Source organism: Pimephales promelas, chromosome 13, assembly GCF_988280905.1.
Source record: "Pimephales promelas chromosome 13, fPimPro1.hap1.1, whole genome shotgun sequence".
NCBI lineage: Eukaryota > Metazoa > Chordata > Actinopteri > Cypriniformes > Leuciscidae > Pimephales > Pimephales promelas.
Window position 1 is genome coordinate 13725423 of NC_142781.1, and position 18479 is coordinate 13743901.

At 35.7% G+C, this 18479-nt stretch overlaps 2 protein-coding genes across 3 annotated transcripts; both read left to right on the forward strand.

The window, feature by feature from the left end:
* Positions 1 to 150: 150 nt before the first annotated feature.
* On the forward strand, positions 151 to 6898 carry brms1lb (BRMS1 like transcriptional repressor b). Its single transcript, XM_039693405.2, has 10 exons — positions 151 to 421; positions 521 to 611; positions 703 to 830; positions 3218 to 3297; positions 4642 to 4738; positions 4830 to 4919; positions 5084 to 5148; positions 5247 to 5286; positions 5445 to 5571; positions 6633 to 6898. Exons 1-10 carry the CDS (start codon positions 286 to 288, stop codon positions 6748 to 6750), a joined length of 972 nt encoding a protein of 323 aa, XP_039549339.1. The 5' UTR covers positions 151 to 285; the 3' UTR covers positions 6751 to 6898.
* Positions 6899 to 8297: 1399 nt separating this feature from the next.
* On the forward strand, positions 8298 to 14802 carry psmc1b (proteasome 26S subunit, ATPase 1b). 2 transcript variants are annotated; one of them, XM_039693356.2, is made up of 11 exons: positions 8298 to 8414; positions 9563 to 9616; positions 9691 to 9787; positions 9870 to 9994; positions 10073 to 10258; positions 11072 to 11200; positions 11696 to 11792; positions 11901 to 12090; positions 12360 to 12511; positions 14240 to 14394; positions 14539 to 14802. In XM_039693356.2, the coding sequence occupies exons 1-11, from the start codon at positions 8313 to 8315 to the stop codon at positions 14671 to 14673; spliced, it is 1422 nt and encodes a 473-aa protein (XP_039549290.2). In that variant the 5' UTR covers positions 8298 to 8312; the 3' UTR covers positions 14674 to 14802. The 2 variants fall into 2 exon arrangements, with proteins under 2 accessions (XP_039549290.2, XP_039549291.1); XM_039693357.2 differs by lacking the exon at positions 8298 to 8414 and adding an exon at positions 8418 to 8528.
* The last annotated feature ends 3677 nt before the right edge of the window (positions 14803 to 18479 follow it).

Sequence of the window (18479 nt, forward strand, 5' to 3'; positions counted from 1 at the left end):
CCATCTCTACTAAATTATATGTGTGTGTTTACTAATGGCAATCATTCCAATAAAGTACATAAAATGAAAACATAATGGAGTACTACAGATCCCACCATCCACCGGGTCATGCGTAAACAAAATCTGTCCAATGAATTCGCAGATTCTGTGAGATCACGTGTCTAGCAGCTTGCTGATTGGTCGTCCACGAATCCATGTTTGAAACGTGGATTTTGTTCGCTGGCCCGGTGGTGTTGTCTTCTTCGTCTTAGTGGGTTGTTTACTGTATTAAACATTTAATATAGGATGCCAGTGCATCCACGTGATAGAAAAGAGAATAACCACGAAGAAATGGACGTGGACTATCCAGAACAAGAGGCCAGCACCTCCGACGAAGAGGAGTCCGTGAGCTCGTCCGTCTCTGAGGATGGGGACACTTCAGGTAACGCCACAGACAGAGACTTCATGACAAACACCAGAATCATTTCATGCGCGAGAAAGAGACATGCTACAGATAAAGGGAATGGTTAATTTCTTGCAGACATGGATGATGAAGACTGTGAAAGAAGGCGAATGGAGTGTTTAGATGAGATGACAACTCTCGAGAAGCAGTTCACAGACCTAAAGGATCAGTAAGTGATGATGAGCAGCACATCATATAAGCCTAACGCATAAATATGTCCAGGTGAAGACTCCTGCCGTTGTGTTCTGAACTCTCTGTAGGTTGTATAAGGAGAGGCTCGGTCAGATGGATATTAAATTGCAAGAAGTGATGGCTGGCAATGCTGGAGAATACCTCGAACCCTTGGCCACCCTGCAGGAGAACATGCAGATCCGAACCAAAGTCGCTGGTCAGTTTATACTAGGGTTATATACATTCTTCTGGGTGGCCATATTTTGATTACCAAAAACCAGAACACTCGGCCCAGCAAAGAGATAGACCTACTCAAATGATACTCGAAGTTTACTCAAAGATGCCTTATTAATTTCAATACGTTTAATGTAGGCTATGCCTCCTCTGTATGGATAGAAAATGGTAATATTACAAAACACAAATTCCTCTGAGGTTACTCAACATGTTTTATTATGACAGGTTTCAAAAATAATGAATGACATAATGATAGACATAATGTCTCTTCTGTATTAGAAAAAAAATCTATAAATAACTAAAAGAAATACCAAAAATAGCTCTCACAAACTTACAAAACGAACTAACAAAATATATGTACATCTTCAGTTTTCTTCCTCTTTATCATGTTTTTCTTCCTCATCCTCCTTGTTCACCCATCTATATTTTGCTGTAGAGCTGATCTTTACCAGAATATTTTTTTTTAAATAAACCGGACATTTTCATCACTTTATAAAAAACAGCCAGGACAGGACGTGAAAACAGGACATGTCCTGGGAAAAGAGGACTGTTGGTCACCCTAATATATACACACATGATACAGCTAATGTAGTTTACAGGAATTACAATGATCACACCAATGCTTGATAAATTTTACTGTAAAGCAAAGGTCTTTAACCTATTTCAGGACTGCATTTAAAGCCTGGCCTATAATTACCATCATTTTAAAGTCATTTGAAAAAATAAAGGATTACGTATTTTCCATCTACATTTTCCATCTACTTCATCGTTCAAAACACAAGTTTGGGGTCGATAGGATAATAAAAAAAAAAGAAATCTCTTATGCTCACTAAGGCAGCATTTATTTGATTGTAAAACGGTAATATTGTGAAATATTATTACAATATAAAATAACAGTTTTCTATTTGAATATATTCTGATGTTCTGAACTAATATGATGATTTGATGCTCAAGAAACCTTTCAGATTATTATCAATGTTGAAAACAGGTGGGTATCATAAGAAATTTTGTGGAAATGGTGATAACTTTTTTTTCTGGATTTTCTGATGATGAGAATTTAAAAAGAACACCATTGTTACGTAATAAATATCTTTATAATTTATAAAGATATTTATATTAATACATTAATAATATCTTTTATTAATAATTTATTAATATTACACATTTTATTAATTTAGTAAATTATTAATTCTATTCCTGTTCCTAAACCTTTGAACGGTACTGTTTTTTTTTTTTTTTTTTAATTTGACAAAATTCAAAAACAGAATATAGCTGCAAGCAGCGATAATGGGCCCAAGCCTCACCACTGCAAGCAATGTGCGTTTGAAGGAGGTAAAGGTAAAAGAACTGCATCAAAATCGTTTGAAGACACCACATTTACTGCAGCAGCTGGGGCCACTATAACCATGAACCACAACAGCCGCATCCATGAGAGATCATTTCAATTTAGATGAATATAATGTCAGGATGTTATAGGTCACTTTTTAAATGAGTGAGAAATTATCATTTGCAGCTCAAAATTTCAAAAAGTCCATAAGTATTTAAGTTTTATATATATATACATGTTGTTGTCAGTGAAATACAAATAAACCCGTTCTTGCCTTTATTTTTTCAGTCAAACTTAGAAAAAGACAAGGCCTCGCAAATAGGGTGAAAATAAGATGGTGATTTCAAACACTTACAGCTGCAACTTGGTGGTGCTATAACATTGTCACATCTATGTGATCGGCCTCTTACAATGAACATACAGCTGATAAATGTGTTGTGTCACCATGGCCTAACCGTTCGATGCATCAAAAATCCGTCTGCAATTTAGCATCCATAATGTCTTGGCTCCATGCTGACCGAGTTTGGTGGCGATTGAATTAATTGCTTAGATTCAAGTCTATCAAATTTCAGAGCATGCGTTTTTCAAAAAAAAAAAAAAAAAAAACCCAGAATAGCCAACTTCCTGTTGGGCTGGAAGTGTTTGAAATTTTGTTGATGTATGTGAAAAGCGGAGCGCTACAGTGGCCCTAAAAATGACCACATAAAAGGGTCCGCAGCAGACCCCCCCCCCCCCCCCCCCACACACACACACACACAACCCCCCTGATAGCCGACGGTTCTGACGTGTGTGCAAAGTTTAAAAAAAAATTGAGCATGGCAAGGGACACTAACAATGTTTACGCAAAAGTGCCAGAGAAGTGATGTTAATAGCCTACAATCCAGAGCTTTGTTTCAGGTCCAAAACACAGTAGTGCATTTAAGCAAGCTTATATTATGAATTCGATTACTTCCTCTTCCTATAATTACCAGTCTGTGGTCTGATTTACTGATGCTTATATTATAATAGCCTTAGTCACCTTTTGCTCATATGTATTTTTGCAGGTATCTATCGTGAGCTCTGCTTGGAATCTGTCAGAAACAAATATGACTGTGAGATGCAAGCAGCCAGCCAGCACTGGGAGGTAACACACAGGCATGGGAATGGGCTTAAATACATCAAATTTGTGGTTCCCCCACTCTTCCTGGTAATATTATACGATGTATTACTGGTATTACGATGTGTTTTGGTCGATAAGATCACGAGTGGATGAAGGAGACACATTACCATTTACACCTGGTGTTTCAATCTGTCACTCTTGTCCACTTTCAACCCCTTCTGTCCTGATTTCTTCAAGGGGAGGGTAAATGTATGTTTTTTTCTTTCTGATCTTTCGATCTAATGGACAAAAGTAAACTCACTAAATTTACATAAGAACACAACCGGAGATAACGGAAAAACATACTTAGAACCGCAGCTTTCGAGAATAGCCACAAGAACACCCCAATCTGTGAGTGTGTGTTAGAAATCAGGAATGGTGAGAGAACATTGTGCTTGGTACGTTGCTCGTCGGGCTTGTGCGCTTCTTTTGTGTCATTCAAACGCATTCGACCCTATGAGTGTCTACAAGCAACCCAAATCCAAACATTTCAGAGCCTGTTTACACCTGTTTAATGTCATCCACTTGTGATCTGATATGAAAACGCAAAATACCAAGTTTAAACGGGTCCAAAGAGTAGGCTACACCACTACAACATTCCCAGTTATCTTCTTTTTGAAGACAGCCCTGCTACTAATATACTCGCAGCCTAAAGACCCCGATATCCTTCATGAGAGGTCGAAGAACGTACTAGTGTGATGTCATTCAAACAAAATCAGGCAAAATTAAGTTCGTTTTGGGAGTTCTGGAAAGATTCGCTCCTGCTGGTAAACTTCTTCGAACTTCCATTGGTCCATGGTGATGATGTCATAGGTAGGTGTGGCTCTGAGGCTCCGCCTTCTTTGACATGGAAATCATCTTCAGTTGAGTCCGTCGAGGTCAGACATCCACGAGTAAAAGCATGAACACACTGGAGAGCTGTTTTGAAGCAGAAAATAAAGTTGCAATTCTAATTACAGACACTAACACTGTTTTTCATGTTTAATAATGTAAAGCTGCTTGATTTTAAACAATCTTTAGTATAAAGTGGTGTATATAAAAATAAATTTGACTGACTTTACTCGAGCGCTGAATTGACTTTTGTTTTAACTTTTGTTTTCTCACTGCTGACACTTTTTTTTATTAATGAAAGGAAAGCAAGCAACATATATTTATATATTCATCTACTTTCATCTGTGTGGAAGACATTGGGATGTTCGCTAACAGTAAATCGCTTCTTTTTACCTCAAAGCAAAGAATTGAAAAGGACTTCGCCATGAGTATATTGGGGCTTTTATGTTGAATTTGTTACTGAGATAATTTACCAACGTTCATGATGTTTTTCCTCAGAGTGAGAAGCTCCTGCTTTTTGACACGGTTCAGAGCGAACTGGAAGAGAAGATCAGGCGATTGGAGGAGGACAGACACAGTATAGATATAACTTCAGGTAAAGTACAGATTGTAACTGGTACTGTGTAACCTGTGAATTTCAATGTGACGTTTTACCTTTTCCCTGCATTGATGTGTTCTTGCTCCAGAACTGTGGAATGATGGTCTGCAGTCTAAGAAGAATAAAAAGAAAGATCCTCTCAGTCCCGGAAAGAAGAAAAAACCTGTCGCTGTGTCAGATATCCTTTGTAAAGTAGTCGTGTGTGCGTCTTTTTATAGTATTTGTTTATGGCAGCAGCCTTATTATATATTATAATATTATATATTATGTATATATATATATATATATATATATTATATTCTATAATGCAAAAGAAGACATTAGTTTCCTGATCCGTCCCACGACCATACATTGTTTACATGTTGCAAGACCTGGATATACTTGAAGACTGGACTGCAATAAGAAAGGTTTTATTTTTCGCCTTAATCAGTTTTATTTAATTTTTTTTTTGCAAGTGAGTTATTGGAAGATCTCTAGCATTGATCAACTACATTGTTTTCTGTAGGCTATGGCTTCAATGGGTCCTCATAGGGTAAAAGTAGATGGTAAGGAGGATTTTGAGCATGTTTTTGCATGTGAAGCATCGCACAGAAAGTTGACTCTCTCTCTATATCGGCGTGGATCAGCTGTAAAGACTCTTATAAGTGATTCGTGGACAAGCTTTTCAAGTCTCTGAGGTGATTTAACTGTGTGTGTTTATCAGCCCCTCTGAAACCAGAAAGACACCATCATGTTGCCCGATCGGAAGATGGACGTCTGTTTTATGACAACAAATGGTACAGCCGGGGTCAGGCCATATGCATCAACAGGAAGGACGAATATCCTATCAGGTGTGTGTGTTTACTCATATGTTTCTGTCCCTGAGGGTGTTTTAACTTTTAAAATTGCTTCTTTTTTTAAAGAAAGAAATTAGATTTTGTTTTTGTTTTTCAAGGACGCCTTAAAATGTATCACAAGTGACCGTAAAGATTTTTTAAATGTTGCAAATTCTATTAAAAATAAATTAAAAAAATGTCCATTCATCAAAGAATTCTGGGGAAAAATGTATTAAGGTTTCTACAAAAGCTATAAGCATCATAAATCATCATATTAGAATGATTTTTGAAGGATCATGTGACACTGAAGACTGGAGTAATGATGCTGAAAATACAGCTTTGATCACAGGAATAAATTACACTTTAAAATATATAAAAAAATAGAAAACAGCTATTTAAAATTGTAATAATAGTTCACAATATTACTGTATTTCACATCAAATAGCCTTCGTGATTAGACTAACTAAAATCTTATATATTATTATTATATTAATGATATATTATAATTAATTCTATTTTATTAGCCTAATACTTTTTATTGCCTCTAATTATTTTATTTTTTTTAAGATTGCTCAATTTAACAAGTTAATTTAAATTAAGCAAGACTGTCTTTTTAGGATTTTCCACTATGCACATTTTTTATTTTTATTTAAAAATATATATTTTCAATTCACTTTACCACTTTACAGTGGTATGTTGCTAATTAATTATATAAATAATTTTGATTAGGGTTAATTGCATGCAATTGTGCATAATTATAGTAATTACTATAGAAGGACACTAAAAAAGTGTTACCTTTTTTTCGAGCTACTTGTAATTACACATTTCTTGATATTCGTAAAGTAAGGGTTAGGTGTAACAAAAACACTATAAAGCGTTAAAAATAACAAATTATCAGTAGATCAAGTCAAGTGTTAGAAAATGAACACATTAATCAAGTTAATCAGAAGAAGTGAATATTTGGTCACAGGGAAGCACAATGACCGCTTGAAGATCAAATAGGTCTGCACCATTACACTAACTTACTTTTACTTAAGTCTTTCATGTCTAAATGCTTGAATTTTTTCCCCCTCCAGTGCCACAATAATCAATGTTAATCAAGACGAGGTTTGGTACAAACGTCTGGATGGCAGCAAATCAAAGCTTTACATCTCTCAGCTCCAGAAAGGCAAATACACCATGAAACACTCATAAGTAATGTTCTTATCTTCCCCCTGCTCCCCGTTTCCAGTGTGGAAACCAAACCTTCGCTGGTTCAACTCTGTTCTCCGTTTGTCACCTTGACTGCTCGTTCATGCTGGAGGGACTCGGGTCTTACATGCATGTACCACATGTTTGCACTTCCTAAGTTAGAGCTGCTAAACAAACACCTGGTTGCCAAGGAAACTGTGTGTGTGTGTGTGTGTGTGTGTGTGTGTGTGTGTGTGTGCCTGCCTTGATGACTAGGATAAACCAGTAAAGCCTTGTTCAAAGCAGAAGAGCAATGAAGCTCAACTTATTGGTGTTGCTGAGACTGAACACATGACAGTTTCCATGCTTTTTATTAAATACAGAGTCAGTATTTTTATTTGTAGATTTATGGAGCATGTCTTTGTTCTGGAACAAGTTAGTGACATGTATCCTGTTCTGTGCCTGTGAGATGCATAATGTTTGAAACAACAGAACGGTTCACTAAGCTCCGCTGGGCTAGTGTTATTTTTGTACGTGTTCAAAACATAATACTCAATATCTTGTCACTCTTCAAGGTTATAAAAGGTGTATTAATGTAACAGGCCTTGTGCGAGTCATATTCTTGTTTTGTAACCGTTAATGTTTTCAACGAAGCCAACTGAATGTAGCATATTCTGAGATTTTGATCAAATGTGTGATTCGTGTCTGGCTATATAAACAACTATTTCTGTTACATATCGGATTTTTAGAGCCCAATCATCAGCTACTATGAAATTATTACAGTTCATGCAGTTGTACTGAATGCTGCTTGTTGTATTTATCACATGTTCACACATCCGTTTTATGTTGTTACATTAGCAAAGTTTGGGAGGAGCTCAATTAATAGGATAAGAGATGCACCTCTGTTGGGGGGACCAGGGGGGTTACATATACTTTCACACTAACATATAGTTAGCATATTTGATTATATGGTAATGTGAAACTGTTTAAGCACTTGAGTGGTTTGTAATTGTGTAGAGTTGCATAATTTGAAATTGTATGAGTGCTTTTATATAAAATGCTTTAATTGATGCAATACCAAACACTACACCGACCCTACCAAAATAACCATGTCTTCCTGAAGTCACAGAGGTCCAACACATCCTTAATGAAATTTACAGCTTTGAAATAAATCTCATATTGGTGAATATCTGAGTGTTATGTGACCCATATAAACATGATTTGTTTTGTAGCAGATAAAGATGATCAGAAGCAGCTCTGACAGGTCTGTGACTAAATGAACAAACTAGTAATCATATTGCTGTACTCTACACTGAGTTTGTGTTCAGAAGTTTACAGTGGAAATGTAATGTCATATAAAGCTGCTTTTGCATGGTATGGTATTGTGTTGTTTTTGTATTTATCCTGTGCTGTATCCGAATGTCAAAAGTCGTTATGTTTCCCAAATACCAACATTTCTTAGTTATTTTTGTAGCTTGTAGTCCTATAAAAACAGCTGACCATTCGTTGACACCAACTCGCAATCGGGTTACTTTTTAAAGGAGTAGTTCACTTTTTTAAAAATTATTATTATTATTTTACAGTCTATGGTCGGGAATGAACAAACGCGTTTTGGTCTTTCACATTTTTTGTCCTATCAGTCTATCCGTAGTGACGTTTATTGTGAGCGTCAAACGGTGGTGAAAATGGTGAGTGAGCCAGCAGTTTATTTAGCGAATCATAAAATCGTTTCCTTCTCCCCGCAATAAGTCTGTTGTGTGCAAATACAGTGTGTGAAAGCTGTGTATACGGGCGCGTGAATGGTAAAGTAATCTCGTCGTAACTCTCTGCTAAAAACCTCTTTATACATCGATGGATTAACACAACAATCATCCTCTGAAGAAACATTGCTATTAAAAGCGTTTCAGTCACTCTACTAACCTGCTTACAACCTAAAACCTGTCAAAACCTTAATGCAATTTAAAGTTTCTCGATATTCCTATTATTTATTGTGTATTTTTGCGTATTCATTCCTGCAGTCTGTTCGAAAAGAATAAGTTCACCAGACCATTTTGCAAGATGTAAACAACACTGGTCCAGAAACACTTCCTGTTTCGGGTTGTAACTGTTTTCTTTATTTCACATGTAAAGAAAACATCTTAAAGATGTCTGTTTAACTTTTTCATTCAGTTTTATATGTTCTGTTTCGACCTATTCCTTTTAAAATACAGGTATTGCAACATATGAATGTCACTGCATTAAATACAATAAAACTGCTGATTCTCAAGTCAATTTTATTGGACGTATAGTCAGACCTCTCAAGTTTACACAATATTTTTTTTTTATTATTAATAATACAATAAATCAATCAATCTAACTTAAGCAAAATAAAATACATACAGAAATCATATTATAAAACATACAGTTCTTGATTTTTCTTGAATCTAAGTTATTTTAATAATTGACTTATATTGACAGTGACATTCCCAGTTTCTGATAATAATTATATTTTTAATAAATTTAGTTGTGAGTGTATAGCCAAGAATCTTTATTTGATGATATTTTTTGAAAAGATGTCTCTTATGCACACCACAGGCTGCATTAATTTGATTTCTAAAGCAAGGATCATGTGACACAAACGACTGAAGCAATGATGCAAAAAAAAAATAAAAAAAAAATAATTCAGCTTTGATCACATAAATAAATCACACTTTATAATAAAAAGCAGTTATTTTAAATTGTAATAATATTTCACAATATCACTGATTTGTGATCACATACATTCAGTCTTCTTTCAAAAACATCCTAAGCGGTAGTGTACTATATGAACTCTAGACATGAATGTTTCTCAACACAGGGCCAGAGTCAAAGCGGAGGACACGGACCAGGAGGTGGAAAGAAAGATGATAAGGTGACAAGAATAACACGAATATTTTAAAACGCATGTTTATCCTTAGTAAATGACTTTATCTATCATCATAACAGGACAAGAAGAAGAAATATGAGCCGCCCATTCCATCTAGAGTGGGCAAAAGGAAGAGGAAGTCCAAGGGCCCTGATGCTGCCAGCAAACTGCCTTTAGGTACAGACGTGACCTTTGCTGTTGAACTCAGGACTATCCTGCGGTTGATTTTCGGCTAATGTCCGGTTGTCTCTCCGTATAGTCACCCCACACACACAGTGCAGACTGAAGCTCCTGAAGCAGGAGAGAATTAAAGATTACCTGCTGATGGAAGAGGAGTTCATCAGAAACCAGGAGCAGATGAAACCTCTAGAGGAGAAACAGGAGGTGCACCATCCATCCTTTTCCTCTTTCACTTTTGTCGATCTGTACTGATGATGATGTTTCTGTTTGCTCTCTTCTTAGGAGGAGAGGTCAAAGGTCGATGACCTCAGGGGGACCCCTATGTCTGTGGGGACCCTGGAGGAGATCATCGATGACAATCATGCCATTGTCTCCACGTCTGTGGGCTCGGAGCATTATGTCAGCATCCTCTCGTTTGTGGACAAAGATCTGCTGGAGCCCGGCTGTTCCGTCTTACTCAACCACAAGGTGAAGTATCCACCAGATCAATCGTCGGGATTGAATAGAATTAAATAGGATGAATCTTTCAAACTTTATTATTGACAATTATAATCAACAACTATTCCGAAGTTGTGTAGTTTAAACTGGAAAACAACTCTAATTGTCATTTAAAAATCGGTTAAGACCTGAAACTAGATACATTTTCTTGAGAAGCAACACTTCTTATGATATTAAATGGATACTCCACTTTTTTTGGATGTAGGCTCATTTTACAACTCCCCCAGAGTTAAACAGTTGAGTTTTACCGTTTTCGAATCCATTCAGCCAATTTTTTGATTTTTAGAAGAATATCAGTAACCAGACAGTTTCTGGTCTCATTGACTTCCATAGTATATATATTTTTTCGTACTATGGAAGTCAATGAGACCAGAAACTGTCTGGTTACTGATATTCTTCTAAATATCTGAAAATCGGCTAAATGGATTTGAAAATGGTAAAACCCAACTATTTAACTCTGGGGGAGTTGTAAAATGAGCCTATTTCCAAAAAAAAAAAGTGGAGTATCCCTTTAAAGACTTGTTTTTAGAGAATGTGTCTTTAATAAGAGTACATTTTGTCTTACTTTTTTTTTTTTTTCATTTTTACAAACATGAAAAAATCATCCAGTGCAGTAAGACAAAATATCTTTATATTCAAGCTACAGTCTAAGAAAACATTTCATATATTATTGTGTGTGGCTTCTAATAAAAATCTAATCATACTGTTTGTATGCTTTCCTGTATCTAATTCTGGATGCCTAACATTGGTAGATTACCCTAATAAATGTGATGATGTTTATAGGTCCATGCTGTCATCGGGGTGCTAATGGACGACACTGACCCTCTTGTGACAGTCATGAAGGTGGAGAAGGCTCCGCAAGAGACATACGCCGACATCGGTGGACTGGACGCCCAGATACAAGAAATTAAGGCAAGATGAAGACATCTTTTTTTGGATTGAAAGACCAGATGTGTTTACCAGTATGAAATCAACATACAAAATTCTATTAAAGGGACACTATGTAACTTTTGGCCCTCTAGTGGTTAAAAACCGCATGCATTTTGCAGAAGAACATTGTTTTGTTTGTGCGTCTGTTCTGCGTGACTTCTGATGAATATGACCCTTCACAATAGATAATGCTTTACAATGAATTCTGGTTTTTGGCAATTTATCTGTTCAATAAAATTAGTAATAAAAATGCAATTTCTGAATTTCTTCTCTCGCTAGGGATTGTGACGGAATCGAAAATCGAAGCTGACTATTTGATTCTGTAATTTTAAAAAAACAACGGATTTCTTAAATCTAGTGCTTAGTATTTTTGAGTGTCTTTAGAGATGGAAATATATAATAGTTCAAAAAGAAACTGCAGGTATTTGGTGATATTTAATCAGATAAAGATGATTCTATGCTGCTTTTGTCCTGCAGGAGTCCGTGGAGCTGCCGCTGACCCATCCAGAGTATTATGAGGAAATGGGGATAAAGCCTCCCAAAGGGGTCATTCTCTACGGCGCCCCTGGAACTGGTGAGTCCAACACCAATGTTAGTTTACAGAATTCACAGAAAGAGATACATTATCATGGGCATGTGGTGACGTCACAAATCTTGATCTGTCATATAATTCCTCTGTCAGGTAAAACCCTCCTTGCCAAAGCGGTGGCCAATCAGACGTCTGCAACGTTTCTGCGTGTTGTTGGTTCAGAGCTGATTCAAAAGTACCTCGGCGACGGCCCTAAATTAGTGCGCGAGCTCTTCAGGGTGGCCGAGGAACACGCACCCTCCATTGTCTTCATCGATGAGATTGACGCCATTGGAACTAAGAGGTAGAGCAATATTATGAAATAATCCAAATATGCTCATATCCTTTGCAATGGCAAATGATTGGTCAGATGGCCCAGCCTGTTGTGATTGGTCTACTCTGCTCTGATTGGTCAGATGGCCCAGTCTGTTGTGATTGGTGTAAGACGAATCACTGACAAAGCATTTCAGCCTGGAGACAATAAGTCAATTTATAATGCGCTTTGATCTTTGAAACTTTGCAGACCTTTTACATGTACAAACAGCTATATGTACCCTGAATAACTCTTTGCAGATACGACTCAAACTCAGGAGGTGAACGTGAAATTCAGAGAACCATGTTGGAACTGCTCAACCAGCTGGATGGCTTTGATTCGCGTGGAGATGTGAAGGTCATTATGGCTACCAACAGAATAGAAACCCTTGACCCTGCTCTTATCAGACCGGGTAAGATGCTACTGCAAACTGATACTATGGTATTCTATAAGTGTACTTTAGATGCACCTTCGAGCAGAGGTGTGAAGTAAGGGATTACAAATGACCCATGGCGTTATACTGCATCCTGTCAGCACGTGATGTGATAAAACGACAGCTTATTAATAAAAAAACAAAAACATTTGTTTTATCCGTTTCATATTTATATTTCATATTCATTTCGCTAGTTTTTTTTTTTTTCTTTTTCAAGCTAAACAGTTTTTCCAGTCAACAGTTTTATACCAAAAATAGCCACCGGGTGCCATTGAATTACATTGAATTTAATTGTATACATTCTGCCATAACAAATTAATAACTTCTATCCAAATATCACTTCTGTCACTAAATATGGAACCTTGAGACTCAGACCTTTCTGACAATATGTGTTTTGTCAAGATCAGAAAAGGTTTTGATAATAAATTGTGAAAGATGATGCCCAAAAGGGGAGGGGCCTAATAAAAAAAATACCGTTGTAACGCAACGTCCAATTTCAAAACGGTTTTCACAGGATGAATTCTAAATTCGTAAGCTTTCAAATGATACCTAATTTATGATAACTACTAAAATATGTGATATAATAATAATAAAAAATATATATATTTCTATATATATATATATATATATATATTATACTTTTTAGAGGACTTCTTACCTTACTTTTTAAAATATAATTTTACCTTTTTTTATTGACAAATACTAATTATGTTTTACTATGAACTTTTAGCACTAAAAACCGGTTTCAATTATTAAAAGTGTGTGCGTCGACTTTTTGTGACAAAGGTCAGAAACTCCTGTAATGACGTCGATTTTTTATTTTTTTTTTATTTTTTGAGGCGCACTCTTGTCATAAATTCACATATTACTGTTCATTCATAATCTGTAAGAAAAAAAAAACAGTGCTAAAATATTTATTTAGGAGTCTTAGACCTTTCCAATGACATAGGTTGTTATGACTAGGTTAGGATTTAATAGTAATATATTGAAATAAATTTAGGTTGCCTGTATACGAGCAAGTGACAGTTAAGGGGTTAAACTAACATGTATTATCTACACAACTATTTGAGTAAATGTAGCTTGTAAAAGGTAGGGGATGATGAAGTTTCCTATGGTTTTTGCATTCTCTGCACTGTTCTGAACATTGATATTTGATGTGCAACAATTGCTTGCTCAATTTAAATGGTGAAGTGTACTTAAAATGACAACATTTTGAGTTGGCAGTCAAAATTTAAACTGTAGGATGATAGATGTTCCTCATTCTTCCTTGCAACCAGTAAAAGATAATGTGATGTCCACTCAGTATGACAGATGTACACTCACTGTTTTCTACATTTTTAAATTACTGTGTACAGTGTTTATTACGGGTAGAGTCCACAGCTCAGGACTCGCTACTCATGAGTAGTTTTAGTCACACTTTAGTTTAGGGTTCAATTCTCACTATTAACTAACTACTAACTATAACTTTTGCCTCAATAAACTCCTAATTACCGTTTATTAATAGTTAGTAAAGTATATGTTAAGTCATGCATAATAAGGCATTATTATGTACTTTATAGGTAATAATAAACAGCTAATTAATATACTCGTAATATGCATGCAATTAAGAAACTAGCTAATAGTGAGAAGTGGACTTCAAACTAAAGTGTTATTGTACTTTTAAATACGCTACTCAAGTAAAAAACTCTTGTCCGTCTTCCTCTCCAGGTCGTATCGACCGTAAGATCGAGTTCCCGTTACCAGATGAGAAAACCAAAAGAAGGATTTTCCAGATTCACACCAGCAGAATGACTGTGGCCACCGATGTGAATCTGGACGACCTCATCCTGGCCAAAGACGACCTTTCAGGAGCCGATATTAAAGTATGGTGATGTGTTTGTCAGGGGTTTAGTTCATTTTAAAGTGTTGCAGAAAGCTCTGCTGCCCTCTTGTGTTGTGTTTTCATATTTTCAGGACGCAGATGACTTGTTCATTAGATCTCATCTCTTGATTTCCTGTCTCTTCAGGCCATCTGTACAGAAGCAGGGCTCATGGCCCTCAGAGAGCGCAGGATGAAGGTCACCAACGAGGACTTCAAGAAGTCGAAAGAAAACGTGTTGTATAAGAAGCAGGAGGGCACCCCCGAAGGCCTCTATCTCTAATCTTCCTCCAGTTTTTATTTCTATGTGAATATGTGAGTGTGACACATTTGGCTATAACATGCGCATGTTTTTGACTGACGATTTGTTATTCGTTCATGTGATCAGAAAATAAATGCTAGAGCTGGATGAGAGAGTTGTTAACGGTTTTATATGTGAATATATCGTTAAATGAAGTTTATTCATGTGTATTTTCAGCATCATTACTCCAGTCTTCAGTGTCACATGATCCTTCAGAAATCAGTCTAATATGATGATTCGATGCTCAAATATGATCAATTATTATTTTTTCTCAATTATTAATAATAGGTATTATTATTGTTAATAATAATATTGTAAGCAATTTATTGCATCAATTTATTGCATCCATGTTGAATAAATTGATTTTTTTTTTATCTTTCTTACCCCAAATTTTGAATGGTATTGTATCACGGTTTCTACAAAAATATGAATCAGTACAACTGTTTTCAATATTGATAATAATCAGAAATGTTTCTTGTGCATCAAATCATAATATTAGACTGATTTCTGAAGGATCATGTGACACTGAAGACTGGAGTAATGATGCTGAACATGCAGCTTTGCTCACAGGAATAAGTTACATTTTAAAATGTGTATTAAAACAGTTATTGTAAATTTACAACTTTTTTAAGTATCAGGTTATGTCATGGGCACAAAATGTCCCCACAAAGATGGCAATATCTGAAATCCTTGTCCTTGTGGGAACATTTTTTTTGGTCCTCTTAAGGAAAACGGCTTATAAATCACTCTGAGAGAAAATGTACAAATGCAGAAAGTTTTCCGTGATGGGTGGGGTTAGTGTAAGGGGATAGATTAGACAGTTTGTACAGTTTAATAACCATTATGGCTTTGGAAAGAAACTATCAATCTGTTGCCTGTAACGTCCTAGTTTTTCATTCATTTGAATGTTCTTGGGTTTCGATTTCAAGGAATTTTACTGAAAATCTGATTCTCATGAACTTCATTATCTTAATCAGAAAGTCATAGTAAGAGCCTGCAGAGAAAGCATATCCTCAGAGAGAGGAGCGATTAATTTCCCTTCCGCAGAGGTTCTGCTAATTATTAGACGAAAGGACCAGCGTCTTTTCTCCAGCTTGACTCTGCAGAGACTGCCATAATTAATGCAGCGTTTTTAGATTGTTCTCGTCTCAATCTCAGTTCTCCGTTCCCCAATCACTCACTGGGTGTGCTGCAGCTCTTATTTGTGCACGTTATCTCTAAATACAGAAATATTTAATATCACGGCAGACGTTCACCTTATTAGGATTGCTACAGTATTTATAAAATGCTTTAAATCCACTAGGAAGGTTTTCCTCTTTTCAGTCCTGTCTTGAAGACGTCATTCGTATTGAAGAGTGTGATGAAAATGCTTCGCTTGATGTAAAGGAGCGACTAATGAAAATGTCCAGTCAGCAGAAAGCGGTCAGTCTGCGGCCCTTCACGGGATCAGTGCTGCATTCTCCTTAAATCATTGGAGACTAGCTCACGTACAGTTCAGGAACCCGGTTCATTAGAGATCCTCCACCCTGAGGACACTAGGTGTCGCATTTGCCCATTTTAATAGAACACACTCTTCTTGGCAAGAGGTAACACAAAGCCACACACACACACACACACACATATATATATATATATATATATATATATATATATATATGTGTGTGTGTGTGCGTGTGTGTGGCCTAGGCCTATTTATATGATACCTTCTTGTAAAATACATTTTTCTCAAAAAAAAAAAAAAATGCAAAATATTTTATAAAAAAAAAATATTAGTCTGAACTCAACCCTACTCAAATATTAGTCTATTAAATGGTACCATACTTTTTCATACATATTTTTGATGTGTATTATAGTCAGGGAAGGTAGTGTCAAGGTTAACAACTCAACCCCATCACATAAAATTAAGATGGAAAATTATTTTCATTTTATTTTTTTAATTTAAATCCTATGTACTTGTTTTATTGCTGCCATATATGGTCTACCCTCCTCAACTACACAAGGAGCAGTGGTCATTTTGAGCGAATATCTTTTTACGAATAATGCATTTCTTATTGTTTTGGGGTTGTGAACTTTTAATAAAATATGTCAATGATTTGAAGGAGTTACACCGCACTCACGATCATCAAAGTGCAATAAATAACACTAAAGATCTCAAAAAAATAAATAAACTGTCCGCACACTTAAATCCTTTACGCAAATTTAATCACCAAGCTTTCGGTCAAAAAATTCAATACGTCAATAAAATAAAATAGTCATTGTTTCAGTAAATAAATACTTACCAAAATCATGACAACTCATGATTTTGTTATAAATAGAATATTTTATGTTAATGTGTAACTGCACATATACAGCATTTCTTGATCTTTGTTAATGTTAATTTCAACATTTACTAATATTTTATTTAAATCTTGTTAACATTAGTTAATGCACCGTGAACTAACATGAACAAACAATGAACAGCTGTATTTTTATTAACTAATGTTAACAAAGATGAACAAATACAGTAACAAATGTATTGCTCATGGTTAGTTCATGTTAGTTAATACATTAACTAATGTTAACTAATGAACATTATTGTAAAGTGTTACCGGCATTTCTTGCTGTTTACCACCTGACATGTTTAGGACAACAGGAAATTAAAAGTTATTTAATGCCTGAGGTGGGAAAATATGATTTTGTGTAGGTGTGATATTTGCCAAATGATGTGAGGTATTTAGAAAATTAATACTATGTTGTTTTTAACCACATTAGGATGTGGTTACTTTGTTGTATAGACGGCATACCTATAAAACAGTGTGTGCGCTTTTTGTTGCTAAATATTAGTGAAAACTGTGAAACTTTCTTTAAGATTGTTTGATAAATTAAAATTTAAAAAGAACAACATTTATTGAAATGTTCTAACGTTGTAAATTAAACTGTCGCTTTTGTTAAATGCATTGCGTTCTTGCTGGAAAAAAAAAACATTTTATTTTACTTATCTATGATAAGTAGTTGTCTACTACAAGAAAAATTCTACATTTCACAAAACTGTTGATTGGAGTTCTACATGTGATTTACTCATGGTTTGTGCATTAGCTAATAGAAAGTGTTGAACAGTTAAGTAAAACCTGATGCACTTCCTCCTTTTCTTCCTCTTTTTTAAAGAGAATGTACTCCAATGTGGTGCAGTACAAGCAAACGTAGCCAAAAAATCTCCTTCAATACTACTAATAAGCAAAATTCTAAGAAGTTTTGGATGGGATTTCTATTATACACCGTTGCCTGGTGCATTGCAGATCCAGGGCGGCCAATAATGCCCCCCTTAACATTGTGTATAATATTGCAGGTCCGCGTCAACCAATCAGGTGCTCCGTCACAAACTGACACCGTAAATACTCGAGCGGAGGGAAATCCACGCTGTCCTTCCGCATGGAGAAACTAGTACCACACATGATTTGATTCTGTACTTCATAAATGCAGCAAGATTAGCGTTTATTATCTAATAATGGCATTCACTTTAATAAGATTCTCCAAAACAACAGAATCGTCTCTTCTATTACATACACATAAGCATTAATTAACTCCGATGCTACAATTGTAGTCAGTAGAAAAGGTTTCAACAGTTACGAACATCCTTTAACAATTTAAACAAGGAGCGTTATTGCTTTACTATGCAGCATTGTTTTGCTAAAATACTTTTTTTTTTAATCATAATAACTCATTTAAGTTCATATTTGAGTCATGTGTCCTGGAGGGTAAAAAAAAGCCCCATCTCAAACCAGTCTTCCAGTCAACTCAAGCCAGCTGAA